The sequence below is a fragment of the Mercenaria mercenaria genome, chromosome 5 (genome assembly GCF_021730395.1).
Source record: "Mercenaria mercenaria strain notata chromosome 5, MADL_Memer_1, whole genome shotgun sequence".
Lineage (NCBI taxonomy): Eukaryota > Metazoa > Mollusca > Bivalvia > Venerida > Veneridae > Mercenaria > Mercenaria mercenaria.
In genome coordinates this window covers 11,106,433-11,133,414 of record NC_069365.1, presented here as the reverse complement: position 1 = coordinate 11,133,414, position 26,982 = coordinate 11,106,433, and the positions used below count along the sequence as shown (strand labels likewise).

The window sequence follows — 26,982 nt, the reverse complement described above, 5'->3', positions numbered from 1 at the left end:
GCGAAAACAAATTTTATATATTAATATCATATATTGTCACATTTCCCAAAATGCAAATACTTGTAAAAATTGTAACTTCCGTGTTAAAATGGAAAGATAAGGTGGGATTCTACAGATGTTTTAATGGAACAGAACAGAACAGATACTTTAGTAAAATTTGGAAGCAGTTCATCGTCTATAATTCACATTAATTAAATATCTCATGTTAACGTGAAAATAAACAAGAAGAAAAAAGCTGTTGCAAATTGTTACTGGAATGAATTTGTAATATAACAACTAGAGTGATAATCATTGATAACGTATTAACTCATTTAGTGACTGCGCATATAAAATTGTACGGATGTTAGTGTGGCAAACATGTAAAATTTAACTATTAATAATATAGTTATCACGTCATTCAAGTTGTTCCTTCCTTTTCGTATCCTGTAAATTTGGTGTATTTTATACAATTCTATGTAATGTTAGCGCTGTTATTATGGACGAAAGAATCATACTTGCTGCTCTGTTCACAGGAATTAGATTGACTCAAACCGTGTTCGCTGGTAAGATTTACATATCTATCTGTAGTATGTAGTATTGTGCCAAATTAATTTAGTAGTAGAATTCATTTTAGTTTTTAACGCGTGATACTATTTTAGCCGCGCCATGAGAAAAAAACAACATAGTGCGTTTGCGACCAGCATTGATCCAGATCAGCCTGCGCATCCGCGCAGTTGCCTGGTCAGGATCCACTAACGGTTTCTCTAATTGCAAAAGGCGAAAAGCATGGCTGCTTGTCTGGATCCATGCTGGTCGCAAACGCACTATGTTGGTTTTCTCGTGGTGCAGCTCATTTCATAATTCTATTTTTTACCACAAAGTAACATTTCAGTCATTATCATGACTCGTACTTGTCATTGTGCTGACGTGCGCGGAGGAGGGAGAGGGGTATGGGGGACGGAAGTCATTCGTGGTTGAAAAAGTTCGCTACAATATACAATTTTCAAGATAGGAAATATATACGTTTATACATCCTGCTCGTTACTTGCATGTAAAACACCTACTTTCTTTTTCATGTATATCGTAGTTACTTAACTTGACATTCAGAGTATGAAACACCGAAACCGGATATTTAACTGTCAAATGTCAATTTTCTCTGACACAAAAATCACACTGATCATAGTGTTATCAGATCAGGTACTTCAAACGTTGTTTCAGTGGTGACTTTTAGGCAAGTAGAGAAATATGGACAATATTTTTGTCCTGTAAGTATAATTCAAAGGAATTTCTATCCGTTGTGTACTGAATTAAATGCAAGCTCAAATGTGTTCGTTTCGTAGTACAAGTGTTCATTTATCTGAGATTTGTGCCGTTGTTCAAACACTTCTGTAAACTCAACTCAACTCAGCTATTCTTTTATTTCAACCCAGGTACATTTACATATACATTTCTACAGCAAGGGCATAAAACAAAGCATATTCTCTTCAATCTTTACCCTGCTAAATTTTTAATATGGACTGGTCCATCATTCAATTTGGGCAATACCATTCATTATTCGAAGGGGTGTTTGCTGAAAATTTACTGACTGAATAGCGAGCAGTGCAGACCATGATCTTGTTCTACACTGGTCGCAAAGGCAGAATCATGTGCCGTCAGCAGGCTAAAGGTTAATATACTGACAGTGGTTCCGAAACAAGATAGATATAAATTTCATATTTAGAAAGAAATTATATGTTCCACAATGGATAACTATAACAAGAAAATAAGTTGTTCTTTGGAGTGGGAGAGACTTAAAATTTTGAATCAAGCTACGCTCGTGATAAAATGGATTTTCCAAAAGTAGTTTCTATTCTAAATAAAGAATAGAAAGTAGTTCTGTTCTAATAATAAGGTAAAGGTCAACCTAAATGTGTAATGTAAAAGTTGAAAAGGATTTTGTAAGTACAATATGTATTTTGAGTTTACCCATAAACGTTTTGGAAAATAATTTACAATATTGTCAACATGTACAATGTAAAAGTTAAAATGGATTTGAAAAAGAAATATGTACTTTGAGTTTACCTGTAAACATAAGAAAGGAGATTGTTGTTGTCACCTTAAAATATTGTATCATATCCATTTTTTTTGGGGGGGGGGGGGGGGGGGGGGGGGGGGGGGGGGGATGGAGGATTAAATAATTATTGAACCAGTTCGTATTCAAAGGGGTACTTCTTAAGACAAACTATGCGTATTTTCATAGATTTATTCATGTTTATGTATTTGAGATCGCCAAAAAAAACCAAAAAAAAAAAACAAACAACAACAACAACATTTAATTAACAACTTATTTCTGAGTGGGTTGAAACGCAACGCAGTCAAGTGGATACCTTTCTGTATTTTACTTTCCAAGCCTTATTCGTCATAAAATGTCATCCTGTTCTCATACAAAAAAAAGCTCAGAACGTTGTATCGCGAATTGCTAATATATTGTACTTGCATTTACATTTTCGCTTAATATTTGACATATATTTGTTTTAAAATATCAACAGGAACATTCCATATAATAACAAGTTTGAAATAGGTTCCATACGATAATTGTAACGATATGTCGATAACTTATGTCACCGCTTCAGTGCTAGCTTGAAAATAGTTTTCGCGTGGTTAAGCACTTTCCTGCTTTCAACATGGAATTTTTTTTATTGTATCACAGATAGCAACAGGACAAAAAAGAACTTGTATGTGACCCAGTTATCTTAGTCTTAAAATACATTTTATCACCATATTGTACTTAGGGCGTTTGCCAATGGTGCCCCAAATTAGGTAAACGACATTAGCTTCACTGTGTACCGACAGTGTTACAATAATATACATATATGTATGCGTTAATGTAATTATATCATTTATGGTATCTGTGATGCCGCATTAAGTTGCTGTCTAAAATTAGTTTGCTTTAAATAGCAGCTGTGGTATTAAGAAATATTTTTCCATACACATTTTCTTTTCCTGACGAAAACGCACTTTGTTTAATTAATGAAAGCAAAATACTAATTAGTATCAACCCATATTGTACTTAAGAAAGATATTCATAAAATATAAAGGCCATATAGCACCAGATCTAAAATAAAATTAAATTAAATTTGACAGCTTCTAATGACAGAGTACAAGAAACCAGTGCCAACTCAATTGAGAATGTTTGGTTTGTAAATGTTGTTGTTTATTTGTAAACAGACATGCGCAGTGTAGCTGTTCATCCATGGTTATCTTTTGTTAGTTTTTGTGACTTACTATATGTAAGATGACTCCTTGCTGTAATTTATGATTGTGTAAAGGCATACGCTACCATAATAAAGCTGTAACTTGGGTTTTTGTTATCGCTTGATGTCCGGCGTCCGTCGTCCGTCGTCTGTCTGTTGTCTGTCTGTCGTCTTTCTGGGTGCAACATTTATCTTGTGTATGCGATAGAGGCTTTTCAACTGATCTTCAAGAAATTTTGTCATAATGATTACCTTGAAAAAATCTAGGCCAAGTTCGAAAACGGATTATCTTGGGTCAAAAACTAGGTCACTATCTCAAATCAAAGAAAACCATTGTGTATGCGATAGAGGCTGTATTTTTCAATTGATCTTCATAAATTTTGATCAGAATGATTACCTTGATAAAAGCTAGGCCAAGTTCGAAAATGGGTCATCTGGGGTTAAAAACTATGTCACCCGATCAAATTAAAGAAAAACATTGTGTATGCAATAGGGGCTGCATTTTACACTGGATATTCATAAAATTAATCAGAATGATTGCCTTGATGAAATCCAGAAGGAGTTCGAATATGGGTCATCTGGGATCAAAAACTAGTTCATTAGGTCAAATCAAAGAAAAACCTTGTGTATGCGATAGGGGCTGTATTTATCAATTGATCGTCATGAAATTTTGTCAGAATGATTCCCTTGATAATTCTAGGCCATGTTCAAAAATGGATTATCTGGGGTCAAAAACTAGGTCACTAGGTCAAATCAAAGAAAAACCTTGTGTATGCGATAGCGGCTGTATTTTTCAATTGATCTTCATGAAATTTTGTCAGAATGATTGCCTTGATAAAAATTTAAGTCAAGTTCGAATATAGCTCATCTATGGTCAAAAACTAGGTCACCAGATCAAAACAAAGAGAAACCTTGTGTATGCAATAGGGGCTGCATTTTACACTGGATCTTCATGAAATTTGGTCAGAATGTATGTTTGGATGAAATCGAGGTCGAGTTTTGAATATAGGTCATTTTGGTCAAAAACTAGGTCACCTGGTCAAATTAAAGAAAAACTTGTGTAAGCAATAAGGGCTGCATTTTACACTGGATTTCATCAAATGTAGTCAGAATGATTGCCTTGATGAAATCTAGGCCAAGTTCAAATATGGGTCATCTGGGAAACGTGTTAAAACTGTTATGATGTGTTTCTCAGTTGAGCGACCTAGGGCCATCTTGGCCCTCTTATTTTTGGTGTTTGAAGAATTCGGCAAGCAAGAAAAGGATTTATCAGTTGTTCTAAGTATGGATAGAAATTTCACATACAATTAGTGAAGTAGTGTAATAGTCTGGCATCAAAGAAAAGAAACATACAAGGATAAAGGACAAACCATTCGTTCTATGTAACACTGGGTTTTGGTTACTATCTTCTATTAACGAAACTTCTAGCACAATAAAATGTTCCAAATAATGCCATATACAATTCAAGTTGAAAGGACAGCTTGGGTGTAGAAGAAAAACAACTACAGACCATTGTTTATAGAAAGAAAATATAAACTGTGTACTTTAGTCCATATTTCTCCACATGTTTTACGTAAAATTAACCACGTTGGAACCTCTTGATCTGATAAATCTATGATCTGTAAAATGTATAAAAATCACTGACATAAATCGTCTTATCCAAAGAGCAATCGTTGTCTGCTCAAGGTGAAATTTCGACTTTTTCCTTATCGTTATTTTGGAAAATGCACAGGATTTTGTAACACGTGTTATAATTGTCAAAGCACGGCAAACGACATAACATATATTTTACTGCAGAATAAATCGATTACCATATTCTCATTCAAAAGGCGTTAAGACAATCCATGGTAGATATCTTGTGTGTGAGAAAGTGATTTCCAACAATCTCATTGTGCAGATGTATGCAAGCTGATTTATTAAACAATAACGACAGGTTTTTAATAAGATAAGATAAGATAAAATAAAATAAGAAGAGAAATTTGTTTATTAACATGACGTATGTAAGCATATAAACATGATTTAACAGTTAGACAAGCCCGGCCCAATGGGTCTATAAGTGCAAAACCGAAAGCATGCGAAATGTCACATGAAAAGAACATTATTTTTCGTAAACTGTAAACAGAGATATTCAATACTTTCAGATTTTTATTATCAAAAATCATATAACTCTCAGTCTTTTATTAAATTTAGCAAATTGTCTAAGTTTGAATATATTCAGTAAGCTGTCGCTCCATATGATGCTAAGTAATAGTTCAGCTTTTCTTTTATTGTCTTTAGATTAACATAGCTCTTGCTTTAAGGTCTCATTTGATTTAAATGTCTCCTAACTCACTACACCAATTATTACGACTGCTTGTATAGTCTTAATTGAAAATGTATTTAGTTAGAGTAACTGTTATCAATCTGTTCTAGTAACGAATCATGTTCATCCATCATTTGTAGTTACTGGGCAGCAATCCAAAAAGCCATTAACAGCAACCAAGGGCGTAAAACCTATATACCCTAAGAAAATACCTTATTGTCAAGTGTAGAATATTATTGATAGCCTGCTATTATTTTTTTGGTGGCAATATATGCTTTCAAAATTTTATGGTATATATCCCCAAACTACAGAGCAATAGTTTAAATGGGGTAACACCTGATACATAATATTCAAATGGATTTAGGCTCATGTCCCTTTAATGATGAATCTTTCCGAGTACTCGACGCACGCTCTCACCAATAATATCAGCGTTTGTGGAGAAATGGAGAAATAAACTTCAAAGTTGTCCTTAAAAGTTAGGCTCTCGGTGCTCTGACTTCGGACAAGTTGTTGAGTACATTGGTGTAATCATACCTTAGATATACCTTAATTTTATGTTTTACTTAATTTGGTATTTTTGCGCTAAGGTTAGAGCCATTCTCAGCGGGGATTTTATTTACATTGTGTTGTCTAACTGGTTGAAAATAGGGTAAGTGCGAGGTTGGCATGCCCTAAACGCGTTTAAACCCCCAGTTTCCTTTATATAGGTTACTGACTGTTCCAAGGCGGTGTCCCTATTTTCAACTTGTTTTCTGTCTGTCTTGTATTGTCTGTTGCATATGTTGTCTTGTTTGTTGTAAGTGGTTTTTCCTCCTCCTCACTCCCCCTTTTCGGCCCCCTCCTTTCCCCTTGCATTTACGCTCCTTTTTGCATCCCCTCCCCCTTTACTTTGAGTTAGTTTTCGTGGCTCCCCTTTATTTTGGCTGCCGGAATCCTAAGGCGGTACACTATTTTTTTCCTGCTTATAGGGGTGCGTTTGTGTGCTTGTAAGTCTAAAGCGGTGTCCTACTGTGTTCTTGTATCTTACTTGTCTGTTTTTCTATGTTAGTTAGTTGGGTGTGCTTGTGTGTTTATCTTTGTACATAAATGTCTGCGCTATTGTGGTTTACGTTGTAGTGTGTGGTTAAGGAACGTGGCATTGCCTTTGTATATTTATCCGTGTTCTACTTTCCCCTTCAACTTACCCCACCTCCCCTTTTTACCTCTTACCACTTCCTCCCCCTCTATCTATATTTGGCATGAATTTATATGTACTTGTTAGATTTTTGAAGCAACCCGTCTGTAATATTTTTCCATTACAGCTTCATTTTGTTGTGCCCTACTTTGCAAACGCGTGGCTCTGAGGCTGTGTTTTTGGTGCTCTGTGCTTCCTAGACTACCCTTACCTTTCATAATGAAAAGTATCACCCATTATGTGTCTCAACAATTACTTGAGCATTTTCACCGACAGTAAATATTTGATCAGTTTGTGACGTATGACCTTCTCGGAAGCGCATGCACTTGAATTAGTCTGAAATAGAAACTGAAACTGATTAATTTGATTCAACGCCTATTTCTGTACAATGACATATTCAATGGCAGTACTTGAAAGGCCATCGTTTAGACCAGCCATGTAGGAAGTTTAGCGTACTTTGCAAATCATCTTCGATTTAGTAAACATCCCCATGTCATCCGCATAAAGCTACATGGGCACTTTTCTTCCTTATAGCTCAAAACCGTGGTCCAGGTCATTGAATTTTTCGAAAGGCCAGTGATAAGATACAAAAGAGGTAGTATATATGTTGTTAATTGTTTCATTTGTTCTAAAGTGAAATAAAAAAATTGAAAAACCAGAAAAACGAGGGGAAAATGGCGAAATGTTGTCTCCCCGCTTGCTTTATCCCGGACATTAAATTGACCAGTTTGTCCCTTTATGTTTCATTTTCCTCATCAAAACGAGTGTTGATGGATGTTCTTAACAGTATGGTACATTTTCTCGTCAATACCATTTAAAAAAGTTTAAGCTTGTAAAGCATCATGTAACTATCATGTCAATAAAGTCAAAACACTTACACTGTGAACATGTAAGTGTTGTTCCGGAATATACTGTTTAAAACTAAAGCATGATTTTCGCAGGACCTGAATGAACCCTATATAAAACAGCTTATGAGTTGTCTTTGGTCCAGAAAGCTGCGACATACACTGAACCGTTTATAAACCGCAACACCTTGACGTGCTGCTTCAACAGTGTGTAACTTGCTTGTTTTCAAAATATACATAGCCTTTTGAGTAGGATTATTTCACGTTTAGTTTTGAAACAATTCTTGAATGGAAACGAAGTGAACAAGTTTCCTTTCATATGCTTTCCGATCTGCGATGAATTTGGTTTGCTGTATGCAATTATAGCGGGACCTCTTCTAAGTTGACAGTTTGCTATGAAAATTATTTTCAAACGACCTCCGTCTTAAGGTACATAGGGACGAATTTACGACACAAATAGGAATCTAGAAGAACCACGCTCTAAATGGTTGACATGAATACATCTTATAAATTTTAATACGAAATTATGGTAAAACAATTCAAATAATTTGTAATTTTAGCCTCAAAATGTTCTTTATTGAACCTCTGAAGCTCGCTGTTAATAAGCATGAATATAGGCTGTTTTCATTGTAGATATTTTAATATGCATTGAATAACAGACTAAAAATTATTTTGATTACAAATATTTGCTGATTTCATCAGAACATCAGGCAAAAGTTTGTGACTTTCGTTTTGTAGTGTGTGTTTTCTGAGAGTGTTTTCTGAAAATATACAAAATAATGCGTTGTTTAGATTTCATAGCCATGCTTTAAGTGACATGATAACCTTTTATTTCGTCACAATGAACTTAATCAGTGAAATAAGCCAAATTCAATCTTCTTTTTTATCGGCACTGTTTGCAATATGACTTTTTACCTAGAGGAAATAAAAAATAGTTTATGGAATGGAATAACAAGCGAGAAACTCGAAGCCATGTGATCCAGGCCAATGTCGATATTCTTGCATAAAACCTTAATGCAACGAATATCGTTTTTTGAGTGATGAGTTTATTACTTTATTACTATTTTACTATTTTAAATATTTTCTAGTGTTTAGATTGTAAACTAAATACTTTGATAACATGAACTACAGAGTACAGAAATAAATAGGAACAATGTGCTTTAGGAAATTAATAAAATATGCAAATGTTAGATCTGTGTGAAGTTAGCAGAATAGCAGAATATCAGAATGGCAGAATAACTCCAGCAGAATAGCAGAACAGCAGAATAACTCCAGCAGAATAGCAGAATAGCAGAATGGCAGAATAACTCCAGCAGAATAGCAGAATGGCAGAATAACTCCAGCAGAATAGCAGAATAGCAGAATGGCAGAATAACTCCAGCAGGATAGCAGAATAGCAGAACAGCAGAATAACTCCAGCAGGATAGCAGAATAGCAGAATGGCAGAATAACTCCAGCAGAATAGCAGAATGGCAGAATAACTCCAGCAGAATAGCAGAATGGCAGAATAACTCCAGCAGAATAGCAGAACAGCAGAATAACTCCAGCAGAATAGCAGAATAACTCCAGCAGAATAGCAGAACAGCAGAATAACTCCAGCAGAATAGCAGAATGGCAGAATAACTCCAGCAGAATAGCAGAATGGCAGAATAACTCCAGCAGAATAGCAGAATGACAGAATAACTCCAGCAGAATAGCAGAATAACTCCAGCAGAATAGCAGTATGGCAGAACAGCAGAATAACTCCAGCAGAATAGCAGAACAGCAGAATAACTCCAGCAGAATAGCAGAATAGCAGAACGGCAGAATAACTCCAGCAGAATAGCAGAATGGCAGAATAACTCCAGCAGAATAGCAGAATAACTCCAGCAGAATAGCAGTATGGCAGAACAGCAGAATAACTCCAGCAGAATAGCAGAATGCCAGAGTAACTCCAGCAGAATAGCAGAATAGCAGAATGGCAGACTAACTCCAGCAGAATAGCAGAATAGCAGAACAGCAGAATAACTCCAGCAGAATAGCAGAATGGCAGAATAACTCCAGCAGAATTGCAGAATAGCAGAATGACAGAATAGCTCCAGCAGAATAACAGAATAGCAGAATAGCAGAATAACTCCAGCAGAATAGCAGAATGGCAGAATAACTCCAGCAGAATAGCAGAATGGCAGAACAGCAGAATAACTCCAGCAGAATAACAGAATAGCAGAATAGCAGAATAACTCCAGCAGAAAAGCAGAATAGCAGAACAGCAGAATAATTCCAGCAGAATAGAAGAATAACTCCAGCAGAATAGCAGAATAACAGAATAGCAGAATGACTTCAGCAGAATAACAGAATAGCAGAATGACCCCAGTTGAATAGGGGAATAGCAGAATAACTCTAGCAGAATAGCAGAATAACTCCAGCAGAATGGCAGAAAAGCAAAATAGCAGAATAACTCCAGAAGGATGGCAGATTGGCGAATAGCATAATTACTCCATCAGGGCAGAATAGCAGAATAACTCCAGCAGAATGACAGAATAACAGAATAACTCCAGCAGAATGGCAGCAGCAGAATGGCAGAAAAGCAGAATAACTTCCGCTGCACGACAGAATAGCAGAGTAGCAGAATAACTCTAGCAGAATAACAGAATAGCAGAATAACCAGCAGAATGGCAGAATAGCTGAATAACACCTGCAGAATGGCAGAATAGCAGAATAACTCCAGCAGAATGGCAGAATAGCAGAATAGCAGAATATCTCTAGCAGAATTGCAAAATTGCAGAATAGCAGAATAGCAAAATAACTCTAATTGAATGGCAGAACAGTAGAATAACTCAAGCAGAATAGCCGAATAACTCCAGCAGATTAGCGGAATAACTTTTGTTCATTTTACCTCGCATTTGAATGATAATTTAAGTTAGCCTAAGACTATGTGTGTGGTAAACGGTTTACCATAATTTGTTAGAAAACCAGTTTTGACATTGAAATGAACAACTTAAAGAACGGCTTTTATGCATTATATACCTTTCGCATATTACCTCGCACAATTAAAATTAGCCTAAGCTAGAAACTAACAGAATAACTCCAGCAACGTAGCAGACAAACTTCGGGAGAATAGCAGACTCCTTGAGAAGAGCAGAATAGCAGAATAACGCCAGCCAAAAAACAAAGCAACAGAATATCAGATTAGCAGGACAATATAAAAAATTAAAAGAGTTTTATGTTTTTATTTGGACTCGCATCTGCATGACAGTTAACATCAACGCTAAAAGACTATTTTTTGCAACATGAGTTTTTTTAAAGCAATAACTCCAGCAGAATAGCAGAATAGTTCACTACTAGAGTGTCCTTAAAAGTTATGACATTTAAATGGCGTTTTATGTTAATACTCTATGGTGAATACAACCTTCTCTTTCATATCTAAATCACCGCCTCAGAGGTATTTTCCTTTCTAATAATTTTCAAAATTTAGTGAATAAACATCTAATATTAGAAGTGAGACTCTGAAAATTTTGTATGACAAGTTATATGAGCGGAAAATAGCAATTTATGTAAAGCAGATGTTGCTGCTTTGGTAAGGCTATTTTTGATATTTTTGTCATCTTTTTTGGATCTTACAGGTCATTTTCAAATGATTTTTTATAGGACTATTCTATGTTTTACCCGAAAAGTATATCATCAGACTTGGATAAGGCCGAGCTGAATGACATCGTTAATTCTCTTGAAACGGTACTAGTAGAGTCAGCTAAGAAAACATTTGGCTTAACAAATAAGAGATGCTATGTAAATAATACAGACAACAAATGGTTTAATGCTGATTGCAGAAATGCACATAATGATTTTCATACACATAAAAAGAAGTATAGATCTGTTAAATCTGACGGAAATAAAAATGAAATGTTGAAGTCAGCCAAACAATATAAACGTGTCTTGAGATTTATAATAACAAGGGCAATATACAAGATCCTCAGAATTATAGACCGATAAATATTTTGAGTTGTATGAGTATTTACGGCTGTTTTAAATGAAAGATTGACAATGTATCTAGAATCAAATAATCTGTTAAATCAAAATCAAGCTGGATTTAGGAAGTAACATTAAACTGTTCATCATATATTCGTTTTGCATATGTTGGCCGAATATTGTAAAACTAAGAAAAATAAACTCTTCTGTGGCTTTATCGAACCATTCTGCTGGAATTATTCTGATATTCTGCCATTTTGCTGGAGTCATTCTGCCATTCTGCTGGAGTTATTCTGCTATTCTGCTGGAGTTTTTCTGCTATTCTGCTGGAGTTATTCTGCTATTCTGCTGGAGTTATCCTGCTGGAGTTATTCTGCTATTCAGCTGGGGTCATTCTGCTACTCTGTTATTCTGCCATTCTGCTGAAGTCATTCTGCCATTCTGCTGAAGTCATTCTGCCATTCTGTTATTCTGCTATTCTGCTGGAGTTATTCTGCTATTCTGCTGGAGTTATTCTGCTATTCTGCCATTCTGCTGGAGTTATTCTGCTATTCTGCCATTCTGCTATTCTGCTGGAGATATTCTGCTATTCTGCTATTCTGCTCGAGTTATTCTGCTATACATCCATTCTGCTGGATTTATTCTGCTATTCTGCCATTCTGCTATTCTGCTGGAGTAATTCTGCTATACTGCTGGAGTTATTCTGCCATTCTGCTGGAGTTATTCTGCCATTCTGCTGGAGTTATTCTGCTATTCTGATGGAGTTATTCTGCTATTCTGCCATTCTGCTGGAGTTATTCTGCCATTCTGCTGGAGTTATTCTGCTATTCTGCCATTCTGCTGGAGTTATTCTGCTATTCTGCCATTCTGCTGGAGTTATTCTGCCATTCTGCTGGAGTTGTTCTGCTATTCTGCTGAAGTTATTCTGCTATTCTGCTGGAGTTATTCTGCCATTCTGCTGGAGTTATTCTGCTTTTCTGCTGGAGTTATTCTGCTATTCTGCTAGAGTTATTCTGCTATTCTGATATTCAGCTGGGGTCATTCTGCTATTCTGCTGGAGTTATTCTGCTACTCTGCTGGAGTTATTCCGCTGTTCTTCTATTCTGCTGGAGTTATTCTGCTGTTCTGCTATTCTGCTAGAGTTATTCTGCTATTTTGCTGGAGTAATTTTGCTATTCTGCTGGAGTTATTCTGCCATTATGCTGTAGTTATTCTGCTATTCTGCCATTCTGCTATTCTGCTGGAGTTATTCAGCTGGAGTTATTCTGCTGGTCTGCTGGAGTTATTCTGCTGTTCTGCTATTCTGCTGGAGTTATTCTGCTGTTCTGCTATTCTGCTATTCTGCTGGAGTTATCCTGCCATTCTGCTATTCTGCTGGAGTTATTCTGCTGTTCTGCTATTCTGCTGGAGTTATTCTGCTATTCTGCTGGAGTTATTCTGCCATTCTGCTGGAGTTACTGTGCTATTCTGCTATAGTTATTCAGCTGGAGTTATTCTGCTGGTCTGCTGGAGTTATTCTGCTGTTCTGCTATTCTGCTGGAGTTATTCTGCTGTTCTGCTATTCTGCTGGAGTTATTCTGCCATTCTGCTATTCTGCTGGAGTTATTCTGCTGTTCTGCTATTCTGCTGGAGTTATTCTGCTATTCTGCTATTCTGTTATTCTGCTGGAGTTATTCTGCTATTCTGTTATTCTGCTGGAGTTATTCTGCCATTCTGCTATTCTGCTGGAGTTATTCTGCTATTCTGCTATTCTGTTATTCTGCTGAAGTTATTCTGCTAATCTGCAATTCTGCTGGAGTTATTCTGCTAATCTGCAATTCTGCTGGAGTTATTCTGCTATTCTGCAATTCTGTTATTCTGCTGGAGTTTTTCTGCTGTTCTGCCATTCTGCTGGAGTTATTCTGCCATTCTGCTATTCTGCTGGAGTTATTCTGCTATTCTGTTATTCTGCTGAAGTTATTCTGCTGTTCTGCTATTCTGCTATTCTGCTGGAGTTATTCTGCTGTTCTGCTATTCTGCCGTTCTGCTGGAGTTATTCTGCTGTTCTGCTATTCTGCTATTCTGCTGGAGTTATTCTGCCATTCTGCTATTCTGCTGGAGTTATTCTGCCATTCTGCTATTCTGCTGGAGTTATTCTGCCATTCTGCTATTCTGCTATTCTGCTGGAATTATTCAGCCATTCTGCTATTCTGCTGGAGTTATTCTGCCATTCTGCTATTCTGCTGGAGTTATTCTGCCATTCTGCTATTCTGCTAGAGTTATTCTGCTGTTCTGCTATTCTGCTATCCTGCTGGAGTTATTCTGCCATTCTGCTATTCTGCTATTCTGCTAACTTCACACAGATAAATGTTAATAGGTAAAAATATGGTTACATTCATGTTGTGTTATACCAGTAAAAACTTATCGCTTTATGTTTAAAAAGTCACTGTCGCCATATGATGTTTATATACCACATAGGTCTAATACTTTTTTGTCAAAAGAAAATGTAGCTTGAAACTTGAAAACTAATAATTCTTGTACAATGTTTAATTACCTTTGTAATCATCAATATGCTTTAGATATACATAACTAGGGCGCGCAAATCACGAGTGAATTCCATATTAAATTAAGTTGATATTTTTTATTTTTCTGTATTACAAATATCACAATGACAATACATTTGCATACCATTTAAATATCGGTTAACGTAACACATTTGCAATGTTTTTTCATTTCTGGTTAGTTTCAGTACGATCGAATTGACTTACTGCTAAAATTTATTTACATTTTGCGAAAACATAACAAAGTTTAGAAATACCAAGCTTTAGTGAAACGATTCCTAAAATAAGCAAAGTATATGGGATGTATGTGGGGATATGGCAGTGTATTGCGGCTCGAAGTTAACGTAGCAAACCAACACCCCTGTATCTACCCCTTACCCATTTGTATATTTTGCATATAGACTAGATTGCAACTTCCATGGTACAAAAGTACTTTGTTACAAATGCAAAATGATACAGATTAAGTAGATTTCCCGGTAACATAGAGCATCGCATACACAGTTAGAGAGACATGCATCGCAAAGTATACTCGAAAAAGAAACAATAGTGGACAGATATAGCAGACATGATGTTTGATAAAAAACAATACCAAGTACATTTTAATTATATGCAAAATACACAAATGGGTAAGGGGTAGATACAGGGGTGGTGATGTTCAAGAGAGTGAATGAATTTTCAATAGGGAAAGCCGCGCTCAAAAAAAGGTCTCCCTACATCACAAACCATAGAAGCGCAAAAACGAACATGCACGAAAGAAACACACAAACACACGCACGGACACAGGCATGCACGCACAGAGCAACCAAACAGACAAGCAGAAATAAAAAACAAAGTGGGAAAATCTCCCTGGGACGGGCAATAAACCTAACTCATAGTAATAGGAAAGGGCCGTTAATGTAAGGGTACGATGGAGAAAAGAAATACCACCACCAACAAACAAAACAATATACGTAACAAGCAGTACAAAACTGACAAAAATATGGCCAACACCTTTGAATGGTCAGTGACCTATAAATAGAAACTAGGAGTTTTAGCGCGATAAGGGCATGCCACCCTCGCACTTACCCTATTTTCAACAAGTAGACAAGAGACAGTGTAAATACTGAGAAATGCTCTATTATTAGCTACAAAATCAAATGAATTAAATATATATAAATAGGGTCCATCTAAGGTATAATTACACTAAAATACTCAACAACTTGTCTGAGTACAGGGTACCAAGAGCCTTACTTTCAAGCTGCAACACAAAATTACAAGATGTTTCACTGAAATAAATATTTGGCTCTAGCAACAGCCTATGAAAAAAAAAAAAATAAAGAGCGTTAACAACATTTAAATTGCCTTGTTTATACATGTTGTTTCTCTTGGTAATACATAAGCGGATCTAGTGAAAGACATTTTAAGCATGGAAACATGAAAATCCTAGTTACATTTATAGAAATCGTTTTAGAATGACACAGACATTTTCACCATATCGTGTTAAGAAACTTTAAATTGTGGATTCAAAGTTTATCATAAAAGATATTTATCAATTTTCGAAATGAAAAAGAAAATCATGATACAGGGTTCCTTAAAATGTATTTTGAAATCTGATTATCGTTTTGCGAATAATGATTTTCTAACATTGTTTAACTAACATGATAAATAAATAAATAAATAAAATATGTATTTAAGGGGCCTTTATAGATATTGAATAGTACCATGAGTATGAATAATTTTATGGTTTATTGTGAGAGTAAGATTGTGGAGAAGTCTTTGCTATCGGTCGGTTTAACACGGAAAACATTTACGCAAAGAGGTAAAGGGCGAGATGACGGCCATTTCATCAACACAATATAGTGTTTTGTCTGCGAATGTCAACACACATTCCATTGCCCTGTAACCAAAGAATTATTTTTTTCGTATCCCTCAAGCGTATCTTTATACGCTAAAATGCATTGATTACTCTGGTCCACCACTGCAATCCCATCCAAATCAATCGAACCAACCAAATGGCAATTTAAGGTGTATACTACAAAGGCTAGACAATTTCTATTGGAAATTAAGTCAATTAAATTTTAATACAAATATCATTTATTGACATCAGTAATAGTATGGAGCTGAACATGAGCAATACTGACCAGTACATGAGCAGACGACAGCAAGAACAATATAGTACAGAATCTCAAAATATAAAGGAATCAGTTATGTATATAGAATTTAGAGAATATAGTATTGAATGGTTTAAAAAATCTAAATGGAAGCAGTAAAATGATAGAAAGGTTCTCAATACAAAGGGAAACAGAAAAAAATCTCAAAAAGAAATTAATCGAACACTTACCGCAAATGTATTGGAGAGAAAGTTAGAGCAAAAAGCTAGAATCATTACAAACTGCATTTGTCCCATTTTAAGTTTTTATTTGGGGAAAATAGTGTTTTCATTAATAAAGAGGTTGTTGAATTTTTTTAAGAAAAAAATTGAGATGAAATGCAATTAAACCTTTAGATAAGAAATTACTAGTTCTAAGGTTGATGTACAATATCTGTCGGAGGACAGCAACGCTCGACTATTCAACAGCTATGTCAATTGAATGAATATAAAAATTAAAAACGGGGAATACTTTTATAAAAATGCAAAATAAAATTATGGAACTCATAAGTGCATGACAGCTCATGACAGTGAACAAGCGTATTAAGATACAAGCTTACATACAAGAACTTAACTGAAATGCGTACACGTGTGTGAAGTTTCAATCCATTCCCATGTATGTCAGTTTATTACAGTGTGTAAGTATGTGCACTTTCAATTCATTCCTACAAGTAGTTACTGAGATACCGGTTTATATTTGAAATTTAAGCCAAATCTGGAAGTCGGGGCATTTACTGAGGGGCCAGAAAAATGATGCCGATGATAGATACAAATCGTTCACTATAAATTTTGAATAACACTTAATCAATGATTTATTTAGTGATTACCAAAATTTATTTGAGGTGTAATAAACATGTCTCAGGTAAGCACCTATATACTGTTTGTATAGTGAATGCATATCAATTATAAAACTGTATTGATTGTACGTATGCATAGCCCATTTTTTATTTACTTTTTCATGCATATACACAGACTCATCTTGATGAGCCATAATTCACTTCAAAACGGATCTTATCTAAAGTGTGACACTTGACTTCCGTGAACACTTTTAGTACAAGTAATTAAATTTTGTCAATTTTATAAAAACAACGTTATGGAAAATATTCAGTATGTTAGACTTTTAACTTCCATATTTTGGATACAGAGAATCACTTGTCGTAAGTAGAACAACATATTTCATTAATTTAATAATGAAAATAACTCGATAATTTGGTTTTATTGACAAACAATGTACTAGTCTCATAATGAAGAAAAATATCATGTCAGTAATGGTGCATTTCATAAACAACACTTACAAAAAAATGGAATGATTTTATCATAAACGTGCAGTCACTGTTATCGGAATATGACAAAACGGATTTAACCTTTAGACTGCTACCGGCAAGTGATTTTGCATTTACGACCAGTGCAGACCAAGATCAGCCTGCACTGTTCTCTATTCAGTCAGTAAATACCTCATTGAAAAGAGGAACTGCCCAAAGTGAAAGTCCATTTTAGAAATATAGCTAGGTAAAGGTAAAATCAAATTATAATGTTTCATTTATAACGATAATGTTATACAGACGATAACGATCTAACGATATTGTCAGGAAATTATTTTAAACTTTGATTTCCAAGCCAAGATATACATTCTCAATATACAATTAGTAAACGTAGTGACAAGACTGCATAACGATATTCATAGACTGGAAAACAAGTTCAGATTATATTTGTTAAAGTTTGAAACAAAATGACGTTTTTAGCATTTTTTATTCTTTCTTTGATGTCGTTTTTGATTGCAACCACGATAGAGTGGGTTTAAATTTCATTTCTTTATTTTCTATACTAAATTTGGTTTGAAAGAAGCCATCTTCCTTTGATAATGTCGGTATCTGTTCAATTGAATCAATTATTGATAAAAATTGTAAAACTTGTAAAATAATTCAGTCGTTCTAGCAAACGGTGTCTGCTTTCAGAACAGTATTATTTCCGTAGTGTTCGTTCCCCATATATTGCTAAAGGTTACAATACACTAAATAGCTGCTCTTCTTTATTCTATATGAAACTGACACATTTCCAATGGCCGCAGCACACATCAGGACCCATTTTAAATGTCTGTAACTAACATTTTCTTGATAAATATTGTCAGTGCTGAATAAAAATCCAAAGAAAAGTTGGGGTCATGTTTGATGCAAGAAAAATATTTTCAGTCAAACACACAAACTGGAAAATCAGCTAAAAATGAGACCCCCAAATTGTAGTGGTGGTGTATGATCTAAGTTTCCATAAAAAAATGTCATGTTGTTATTTCATTATGAAAATACTACCTACATGTCAAGCATAGATCTGTTATGTGATTTTAGCAAAGAAATTGCAAAGAAAGTAAGGAAAATAGCTCTACAGAGCAAAAAACCTAAGGACTATTTGTATCCGCCATGAAGCGACTACCATTGTTTTTCGTGCCAAATGTTTCCTATATATAGAAATAGTGCCTGTATGCCTTATATTTATAAAGCTGCATGTTCACACATTTTAGGATTTTTTTTTCTCTCTCCGAAATGCGGGTACAGTGAAACTTCTAGTTGGTACAACTTATTGACATATGATTTGCGCAAGATATCCCAATAAAAATAAAAATAAATCGTTTAGAAGGGAGTAAAACTGTTTTCAAATAAAGGAGAAAATCAACATTATTCCAGCTATTTTTAACAATAGTTCACATTTATTTTCACTCACATTACAATTGCTTCAATGTCATATACACATTTATGCCAAACTTGATGGAAATGAATATGTTGCAATGTTCAAACAAGCTGTGGGCATATTTACACAGTGGTTTAGTTATTGCAGTTGCAGGATTAGAGTTGAATATCTCCAGTAAACTCAATACCCTTATATTAATATTGTATATTATATCTGTAAGGATGAGATATCTTGAAATACTGCTCATATCATAAACTACCATACAATTTACGTAGCTCTATACTGCACAAGACCACAGTTATTTGCCCTTGGTTGACAATACGGAAGTGGTTACGCGGAAAAAATAGTTCCTCTGTTTGATGGTGAATATTGGTGAGTGAATTTTTGAGTGAAAGACCTGCAATAAATGGCATGATTAAATAGAGTAGATATGAAATAGTAGGTACATGTACAATTTGACAGAATGAAAATGTCAGAATATGCATAACATGACTTTTGATAGTGCCTGTTTTGCCTGTTTGTGGCCATCTAGAGAGTATTCTTCATACGCATGTGATTTGGTATAAAATGGTGGAAAAAAGAGCCGGTCAACCCAATGTTTACTGTGGCTGGATTTTTTTCTCTTGAATAGTTCTGTTGAGTTCAGGTAACTTTACGGGGTTTGGAATGCATGCAAAATTGCTATAGTGTCCAGTGCCTCTATAGAACATATAGTAAAAATAACTGTGGTCTTACGCATGTACACTTACAGTGATTCTAGTCACCGTTAGTTTATGTATGCTGAAGGTTCCAAATAAATTGTCAAAATATTGCAACCAATAGGGGATGTAATATTTTATATACATGTGATGATATGGGCAATATCATAAATACAAAGGCGAGTGATTGTATATCAGTTTCTAAACCTCTACATGTAACTGTAATTCACTCGCTATGAGATAATAAAATGTAAAAGGAATACAATGACTGGTATACACTTTAGGGTTGTTTATAAAGATTTTATTATTCATTTAGAAAATAGATAAACCTCTACACTTTTGAAAATCACACCTGATCATAGTGCTTTTTCAGCTCAATGCTCAAGGTGAGCTATTGTGACCGGTCATTTTCCGGCGTCCGGCGTCGTCCGCCGTGCGTCGTCCGTAAACATTTGCCTTGTTAACACTTTAGAGGCCACAGTTGTGACACAATCTTTACGAAACTTGGTCAGAATGTTTGTCTTAATGATCTCTGGGTGAAATTTGAAACTGGATTATGTGGGATCAATAACTAGATCAGTAGGCCAAATCGAAAGAAAATTTTGCTGACACTCTATGGTCTACAGTCTAAGTTTTAAAATATGATAATTGGTCAGAATGTTTGTCTTGATAGTAGTATAAGAAATGATGGTTTTAAGCCAATTTTAACCCAACTTAATTTTAACCCTTGACCTAAACCGACCAATACCGACCAATTCAACAATTAAATAAACAAGTTTTCATAGTACTATATGAAAACCTATAGTAAAATATGATTAAACACTTCTGCCAAATTTTTGCCAAAATCCTGCCACGAAAACAGCAATGTGGCAGTCGCTGCCAACTTGGCAAACTTTTGGCAGAACGTTGGCAAACACAAATTCAACCAATCAAAAGCCTGCCATTTTTCTGCCAAGTGGCAGCAATGTGACAATGTCTGCCAACTTGGCAAACATTTGGCAGATTATTTTAATTGATAAAACGTAAAGATATTTAAACTTATACTGAAAAGTAACTTATAATTGTTTGTTCATTTTGTTTTACATTATTAACTTTTAGTATTTTATACAGTAAATCATACAACGGTACTTTGTTTTGTAACATTTTAATGAAAAATAAACAATAATATCCACAGAGTGTACTTGTTTTGTTTTGATATTGAACATTGTTGTATTTTACATTTGGTATATACTTAATTACTTCTTTCGGCGGAGGAAGCCCAAATGGATCAAGTACAAAGTATTCAAGTAACAAACCCAATGTGTTCCAGGTCCAACAGAGTCTTTTCAAATTTATAATTCCACACTCGTCCTTTGCTTTTTTTGGTAAATTATTTCTACTAAAAAACACCCCTAAAGTTTGTATACCGAGTTGTTTTTCCCCATTGTTCAATTTCAAAGTTAGAAATAGGTTTGTTTATAAATTGTTTTTTTTTTACTATGGGAATTCGCCTGTAAGGTCTTCTCTGAGAATCAATCTGTATACCCTGACCATGTCCTTTTCCACTTAACAAAGATGTAATCAAAGGTATCCCTAGACTAGCAGCCAACATACCTAAAAACCCACCATTTTGTTTCTGCTTTTGTGTTAATTTAATCACTCCAGATCCTACTAGTTGCTTTCTTTGATTAGGTGTAAGATATGGCGAAATAATATTTCTCTTATCATTAGCTACCGAAATCATACCATTTCCAAGTATTTACTAACACCATACTGGCAAGCCCAAAAAGGGCTCCGATGCCTAGAGGAGCTAATATTTTTGGAGCTATTTTTGCTACCATTGGAAGAATTGTTTTTCCTAACAAACCAGCCAAAGCTCCTAAAAATCCACCATTTTGACCTTGACTGGACATTTGTTTTTTCGAAATTGTAATTTCTAATCCCTTGTTATTTCTAATAGACTTTTCAATTTGATTAATTTGTGTTTTTGTTAAAAGTAAAGGGAAATTTCCACGTAATTGTTCATGTTTTAATCTAAAAGTATGTGAAATTGTATTATTATAAGCTTGTGCTAAATTTTTCTTTTGCCCATCTGTAAGGTTAACTTTATATTCAATATAATTTGATACCATTATATATTTAAAATTTATTTTATTTAAACAATAACAAGTTCATTTCCAATAGTATTTATTTCAACTGTTTCTTCATACAATACAATTGCGTAAATACGATATCTTGCAGTGGGAAGTGTATTTAACTTAACTGTTAATGTAATCTGCTTAGGATCTTCTGTTATTACTTCCTTTTTATATTCCAAGTTAAAATGAACAAATCCAAAATAATTATAAAAATTTGATCTATTTAGCAGACTTCCAGTAGTCTTATTATTTTGTTTATAATAATAATTAATTACATCATCATATATTCTTGATATACTTGTGTATTCTGTTTCTGGATAAAAAAACACCATTACCAACTTCAAGACGACAAGAGCTCAAAGTGCAATTTTTATTTGCTGCATTAACTTTAAATGTATCTAATAAATGTGGATTATGTTCTTGTGAATTACTTTTATCAGGTCGTTGTAAATAAACAAATACATGTTGTGGTTTTGTTACACCAGCTGTTATTCTAAAAGTTGTATTAATCTGTTGTGTATCAGTTGATTGCGTCATCATTTCCCGAAGATATGACCATCTTGCTTTTGTAAATCTTTCAGAAATTAAATTAAGTCCAAATTCATTGAAAATCAAACGTGGAACCCATAGAATTAATTTTGTTACAATTACTCTACCAGCATCAGCAGCATTATCTCTAAAAATTAATTCATCATCATCTGTCAACTGCAGTGTTATTTGAATTTGACTTGGAGGTAAAATATTAGTTTCTAAACCCTGAAAAAATGAATAATTATTTAATGGAATTTTAGTATTTACCTCATTATTACCCTGGATTAATTTCTTTCTAATAGCAAACCCCGAATTATCAGCAGCAGCAGCAGTATCAGTAGTATCTAAATAAATATATTCGTTTGTTCCAGTTGTTTTTGCATAATCATCAGATAATTCAACTAAATTTTTTACATTTATTACTTTATATAAATTATTACAATCATATACAATTTTCCCATTTTGTTTAACCACTAACTGATCAATTAATGAAGCTGCATTATTAATTAAAGCAATCTGATCTCCACCACCATAATTATTACCATTAGCAAGCTTATTTACTTTAAAACTTACTTCAAAATAACTATTAAACCAATCAAAATATGAACTTCTATCATTAATTGTAAAGTGATATCCGTTTTTTTTGTTGCTTAACATTATTTCCCAAGACAGATATTAAGGCTGTATCTAATTGAATAGGAGTTAGTTCGTATCTTTCACAATATTGTTTTGTTCTAAACATGTATATATTATATATTATTTTATTTTTTATAAATTAATCTGTTAATACGTTTACGCGTCCCAGATCCTGACAATATTCTATTTATTCTCATATGAATATCCTCCTCCTCCTCTTTATTTTTACTGTTATTCTTTTCTTGTAATTACTTAGCAATTAAATTACCAACTGCCGGAGAAGATTTCTTTTTAAATTTTTCAACAATTGTATCAGCAGCTAAATTTCCAACTTCCGTTCCAATCTTTTTTGTTCCACTTTCAAGTGCTGCTTTTCCTGCTGTTTCTAATGCTTTTTTTCCAGCTGTGCTAATTGAAGATGCAACTCCACTTGAAAACAATTTCGTTAAAGTGTCAAAGATACCTGAACCAGAGATGGAATCTCCGGAGACTGCAGGTCTACCACGTATAATTTCTTCTCCTGTGTGAGAATCAACATAAATAAACATTCCTTTATTTTTGTCATAAACTTTTTTGTACATTATATAAAACTAAAATTTATAATTTCATAATTAATTAAAGTTTTAAAACTTTAGTTTTAATTAATTTCTTTTAATATTAGTGTAAAACTTGTTTCAACCTCATTAAAATTGATTATTCTACCAAATATATCTGTAATATATATTCTTATTGAATTTATAATATTTTATTATTTCAGAATATCCAACTCTTTGTGGTTCTTTTGTAAATGGATAAGCTCTTTTTAAAATCTGCAGTATTTAAAAGCATAGATAATATCACTAAAATTACCATCAACAAGTGAATTATCAATAAGATCACAATGAATTAAAATTGTATCCACAGAGTTAGTTATATTTGGTGTTGTAGTTCCCCATTCAGTATTTTCCAATGCTTTTTTCTCAAATCCAAGCAATGTATAAAAATTTGGCATTCTTAAATCTAATATAAAATTATCATGAATTGAAATCAAAATCTTAAAACTACTTAAATCAAATTCCAAACTTATTGGAGCAATTTCTGATTTATCAAATTCATAATCACCATAACTTATTAATGTTTCTCTGATATAATTATTAATATCTGTGTAACTGTAAGAACCATTTGTAAATATAATATCTTTCCATTCTTTACCATTATTATAACGAATTCTTTTATTATTATATTCATCACTAATATTATGCCAAGAGTAGGTCATAGTGTTAATACTATCCAAACCAACAACATAAGTTTTATTTTTATCTAAAATTAAAGAACGACTAAATCTGATTGTAAAATCACTCGGAGTATTTTTATTATCGTTTTTAACTGTTTCAGAACTTAACACATTTTTTTGTTCCATTTATATATTCAAGAAAAATATTTTTTATATAACATTTCATGTTGTTCTGGTAAGAGTGAATTCATTTTTAATAATTGATCTACTACCCTAATACCTTCATTTTTTAGTTCTTCATTATTATTTCCAGCATCAATCGAACCACAAATTAACTCCAAGTCATTAACCAATTCTTCTGGATTACATGGACAAACGTTATAACCCTGTCCTCTAATTACTTTTTTAAATTTCATAGATCTTTATTGATGGGTAATCCTGATTTTTCTGTTAATTTTTTAAATATTTTTCTTGAATGAATTGAATGTTTTTTATTATTGTTATATCTTTTATTAATCAGATCAATCAAATCATTATCTACTTTAGTGTTAATTACTTCTTTTCCAGTTATTCTATTTTTAGCAATTAATTTGTTTTGACCATAAAGTTTATTTAAGTTAATAATTAAATTACCATATTGTCCATTTGGTGAAACTTTATATGGGTTATAATATTTTATTCCTTTTCCCATATACTTTTTTCCTTGGTTACGAATATCTATAATCGTTTCTCTATATTTTTTTAAATTACCCGACTTAGCTATAAGTGCTTCCTTTTGCTTTAGATCAAGATCTGTGGGGTTTTTCTTTCTACTTATTGCACCAGATTCATTACCCAATTTTTTTATATCCTCTGATGCATTTTCTATGATATCCTCTACTTCTTCCCTAGTCATTCTTTTATCAGGATCTTTAGATTTGCTGTGAAAATATTCAAACACTTCTTGAGGTGTATTATATTTTTCTGTATCTAAAAGTTTTAAATCAATGCCTTTATTAAAATTAACTGTAAATTCTTTTGGTCTTGCTCTCAATTCTTCAATATATTCTTCAATTTCATCATCATAATAGTTTAATGGATCTAATAAATCTGTTATAGATTCTTTAGATAAGAATTTAACAGATCCGTCTTCCATTTCATCCATTAGAGTATAGTTTTTTTTTAATTCATCAATTTCTTCTTTTGATAATTTTATAAGCTCTTCTTTTGTTATTTTAATCTCTGACGGTAACGTTTCTGCAGTTATTCCCATCTTTTTTCTTCCGTAATCTTCTAATTTCTAAAATTCATCTTGAGGAACCCATCCAACAGGTTCATCTCCCCAATCTATTGGTGTATAGGGAGCTGGTTTTAAAGCCTGTTCTTCTCTTATTTTATTTTCATAATCTGCCAATATTTTTTCAAGATTTTTAACACGTTCAGAGGAGTCCGGTAACGATGGTAGCGGTTCTTGAAATAGCTGTGGTAAACCTTGATATGTTTGTATGTCTTTCATTTCATCACCTAGTAACGCTAATTGTTGTTTTATTCCAGGTAATGCTTTTAACTGACTTGATAATTGTTTTTTTTTGACTTTCTATTCCTTCAGTAATTGGTTTATAAATTTCAGTGTACATATCCCGATTTGTAGCTTTCTTAATTTTTTCTCTCATTATTTCTTCTCTAAGAGCTCTCATCTTTTGCCCGACTAAGTTTTTTCTTTTTCTTATTTCATTAAGTTTTGATTGCATTTATATAATAATGTAAGATAATGTAAAATAATGTAAAATAATGTAAAATAATGTATTATTATATATAAATGGAAATTCCAAATTATGATACAAAAAGTGATAAATCTAATAACTTTTAAACAACATTATCCCTTTATGCCAGATTCATGTTTTAGAATGTTAATATGTGGATCTTCTGGATCTGGAAAAACAAATACACTAAGGCATATACTTCGAAAACCTCTTATATATTATGATAAATTATACTTATATGCTAAAAACCTAGAACAATCTAAATATCAAAATTTAATTAACCACTTAAGTCAAATTGCAAAAAGAATTAAAGTAGATCCAAATGAAATACTTGAATGTTCTAATAATGAAATAATTGATGTTAATGATCTTGAATCAGAAAAACAAAAAGTAGTAATATTTGATGATTTTGTACGTGAAGATAAAAAGGTTCAAAATGAAATAACAAAATACTTTATTCAAGGACGTCACAAAAACTGTTGTGTTATTTATTTAAGTCAGTCTTACTATAAAACACCAAAAGATATCCGTATTAACTGTTCACATTATATTTTATTTGAAAGTCCAGGAAAACGAGAAAGTGATATGATTTGTAATGAACAAAATATTAACCCTAACTCTTTTGCTAATGCAACAAATCAAAAATATGATTTCTTATATATTGACAAACCAAGGAAGTTTTTTTAGAAAAACTTTACTGGTAATATATAATAATTATATAATGGGAGTTTTTAATAATAAAGAACAAATAAGTGAACCTGACAGTATAAGTAAAGTTAAATTTGATATTGATTTAAGTGATTATGCTACTAAAAAACAATACAAAAAGCTTAAAAAGGACATGGAATCATATCTTCACAGAAATAAGGAACTTGATAACACAATGAACAGAGCATTAGATATGGGAGGTAATAACCTTATAAACCTAGGAAATCCCGATAAACCCAACGATGCAGTTTTTAAGACGGTTTATGTATAAAAAAGTTCAAAGTGTAATAGATGACTATAATCTTGAAGATATTAAAAGTATAAAACAGACACTAGAAGCCGAAGTAAAGAATATTGAAGAATTAACAAAAGATTTTAAAAAGAATTCATTATTAATAGTTGAATTACAAGATAAAATTGAAAAAGAAATGAAAGCTATCGTTGATTCTATTAAAGAACTTGAAGAGAAATCTGATTTGACAGATGACAACATAAAAGAAGTATTTCGA

At 33.3% G+C, this 26,982-nt stretch overlaps 2 protein-coding genes across 5 annotated transcripts in view; both read left to right on the top strand.

Moving 5' to 3' along the window:
• The window catches only part of LOC123556442 (uncharacterized), a 468,205-nt gene that overhangs the window by 288,270 nt on the left and 152,953 nt on the right, over window positions 1–26,982 (top strand). The window lies entirely within an intron of this gene.
• Window positions 1–26,982, top strand: part of LOC128556860 (uncharacterized) — a 50,245-nt gene that overhangs the window by 9,103 nt on the left and 14,160 nt on the right. The window contains exon 1 of one of the 2 annotated variants that reach the window (XM_053542670.1): window positions 355–542. The exons of the other annotated variant lie outside the window; for it this stretch is intronic. Coding sequence (XP_053398645.1) covers window positions 476–542 — 67 coding nt within the window. The 5' untranslated portion in view covers window positions 355–475. Of the gene's footprint in view, window positions 1–354; window positions 543–26,982 lie in introns of those variants that run through there. 2 annotated transcript variants of the gene reach the window in all.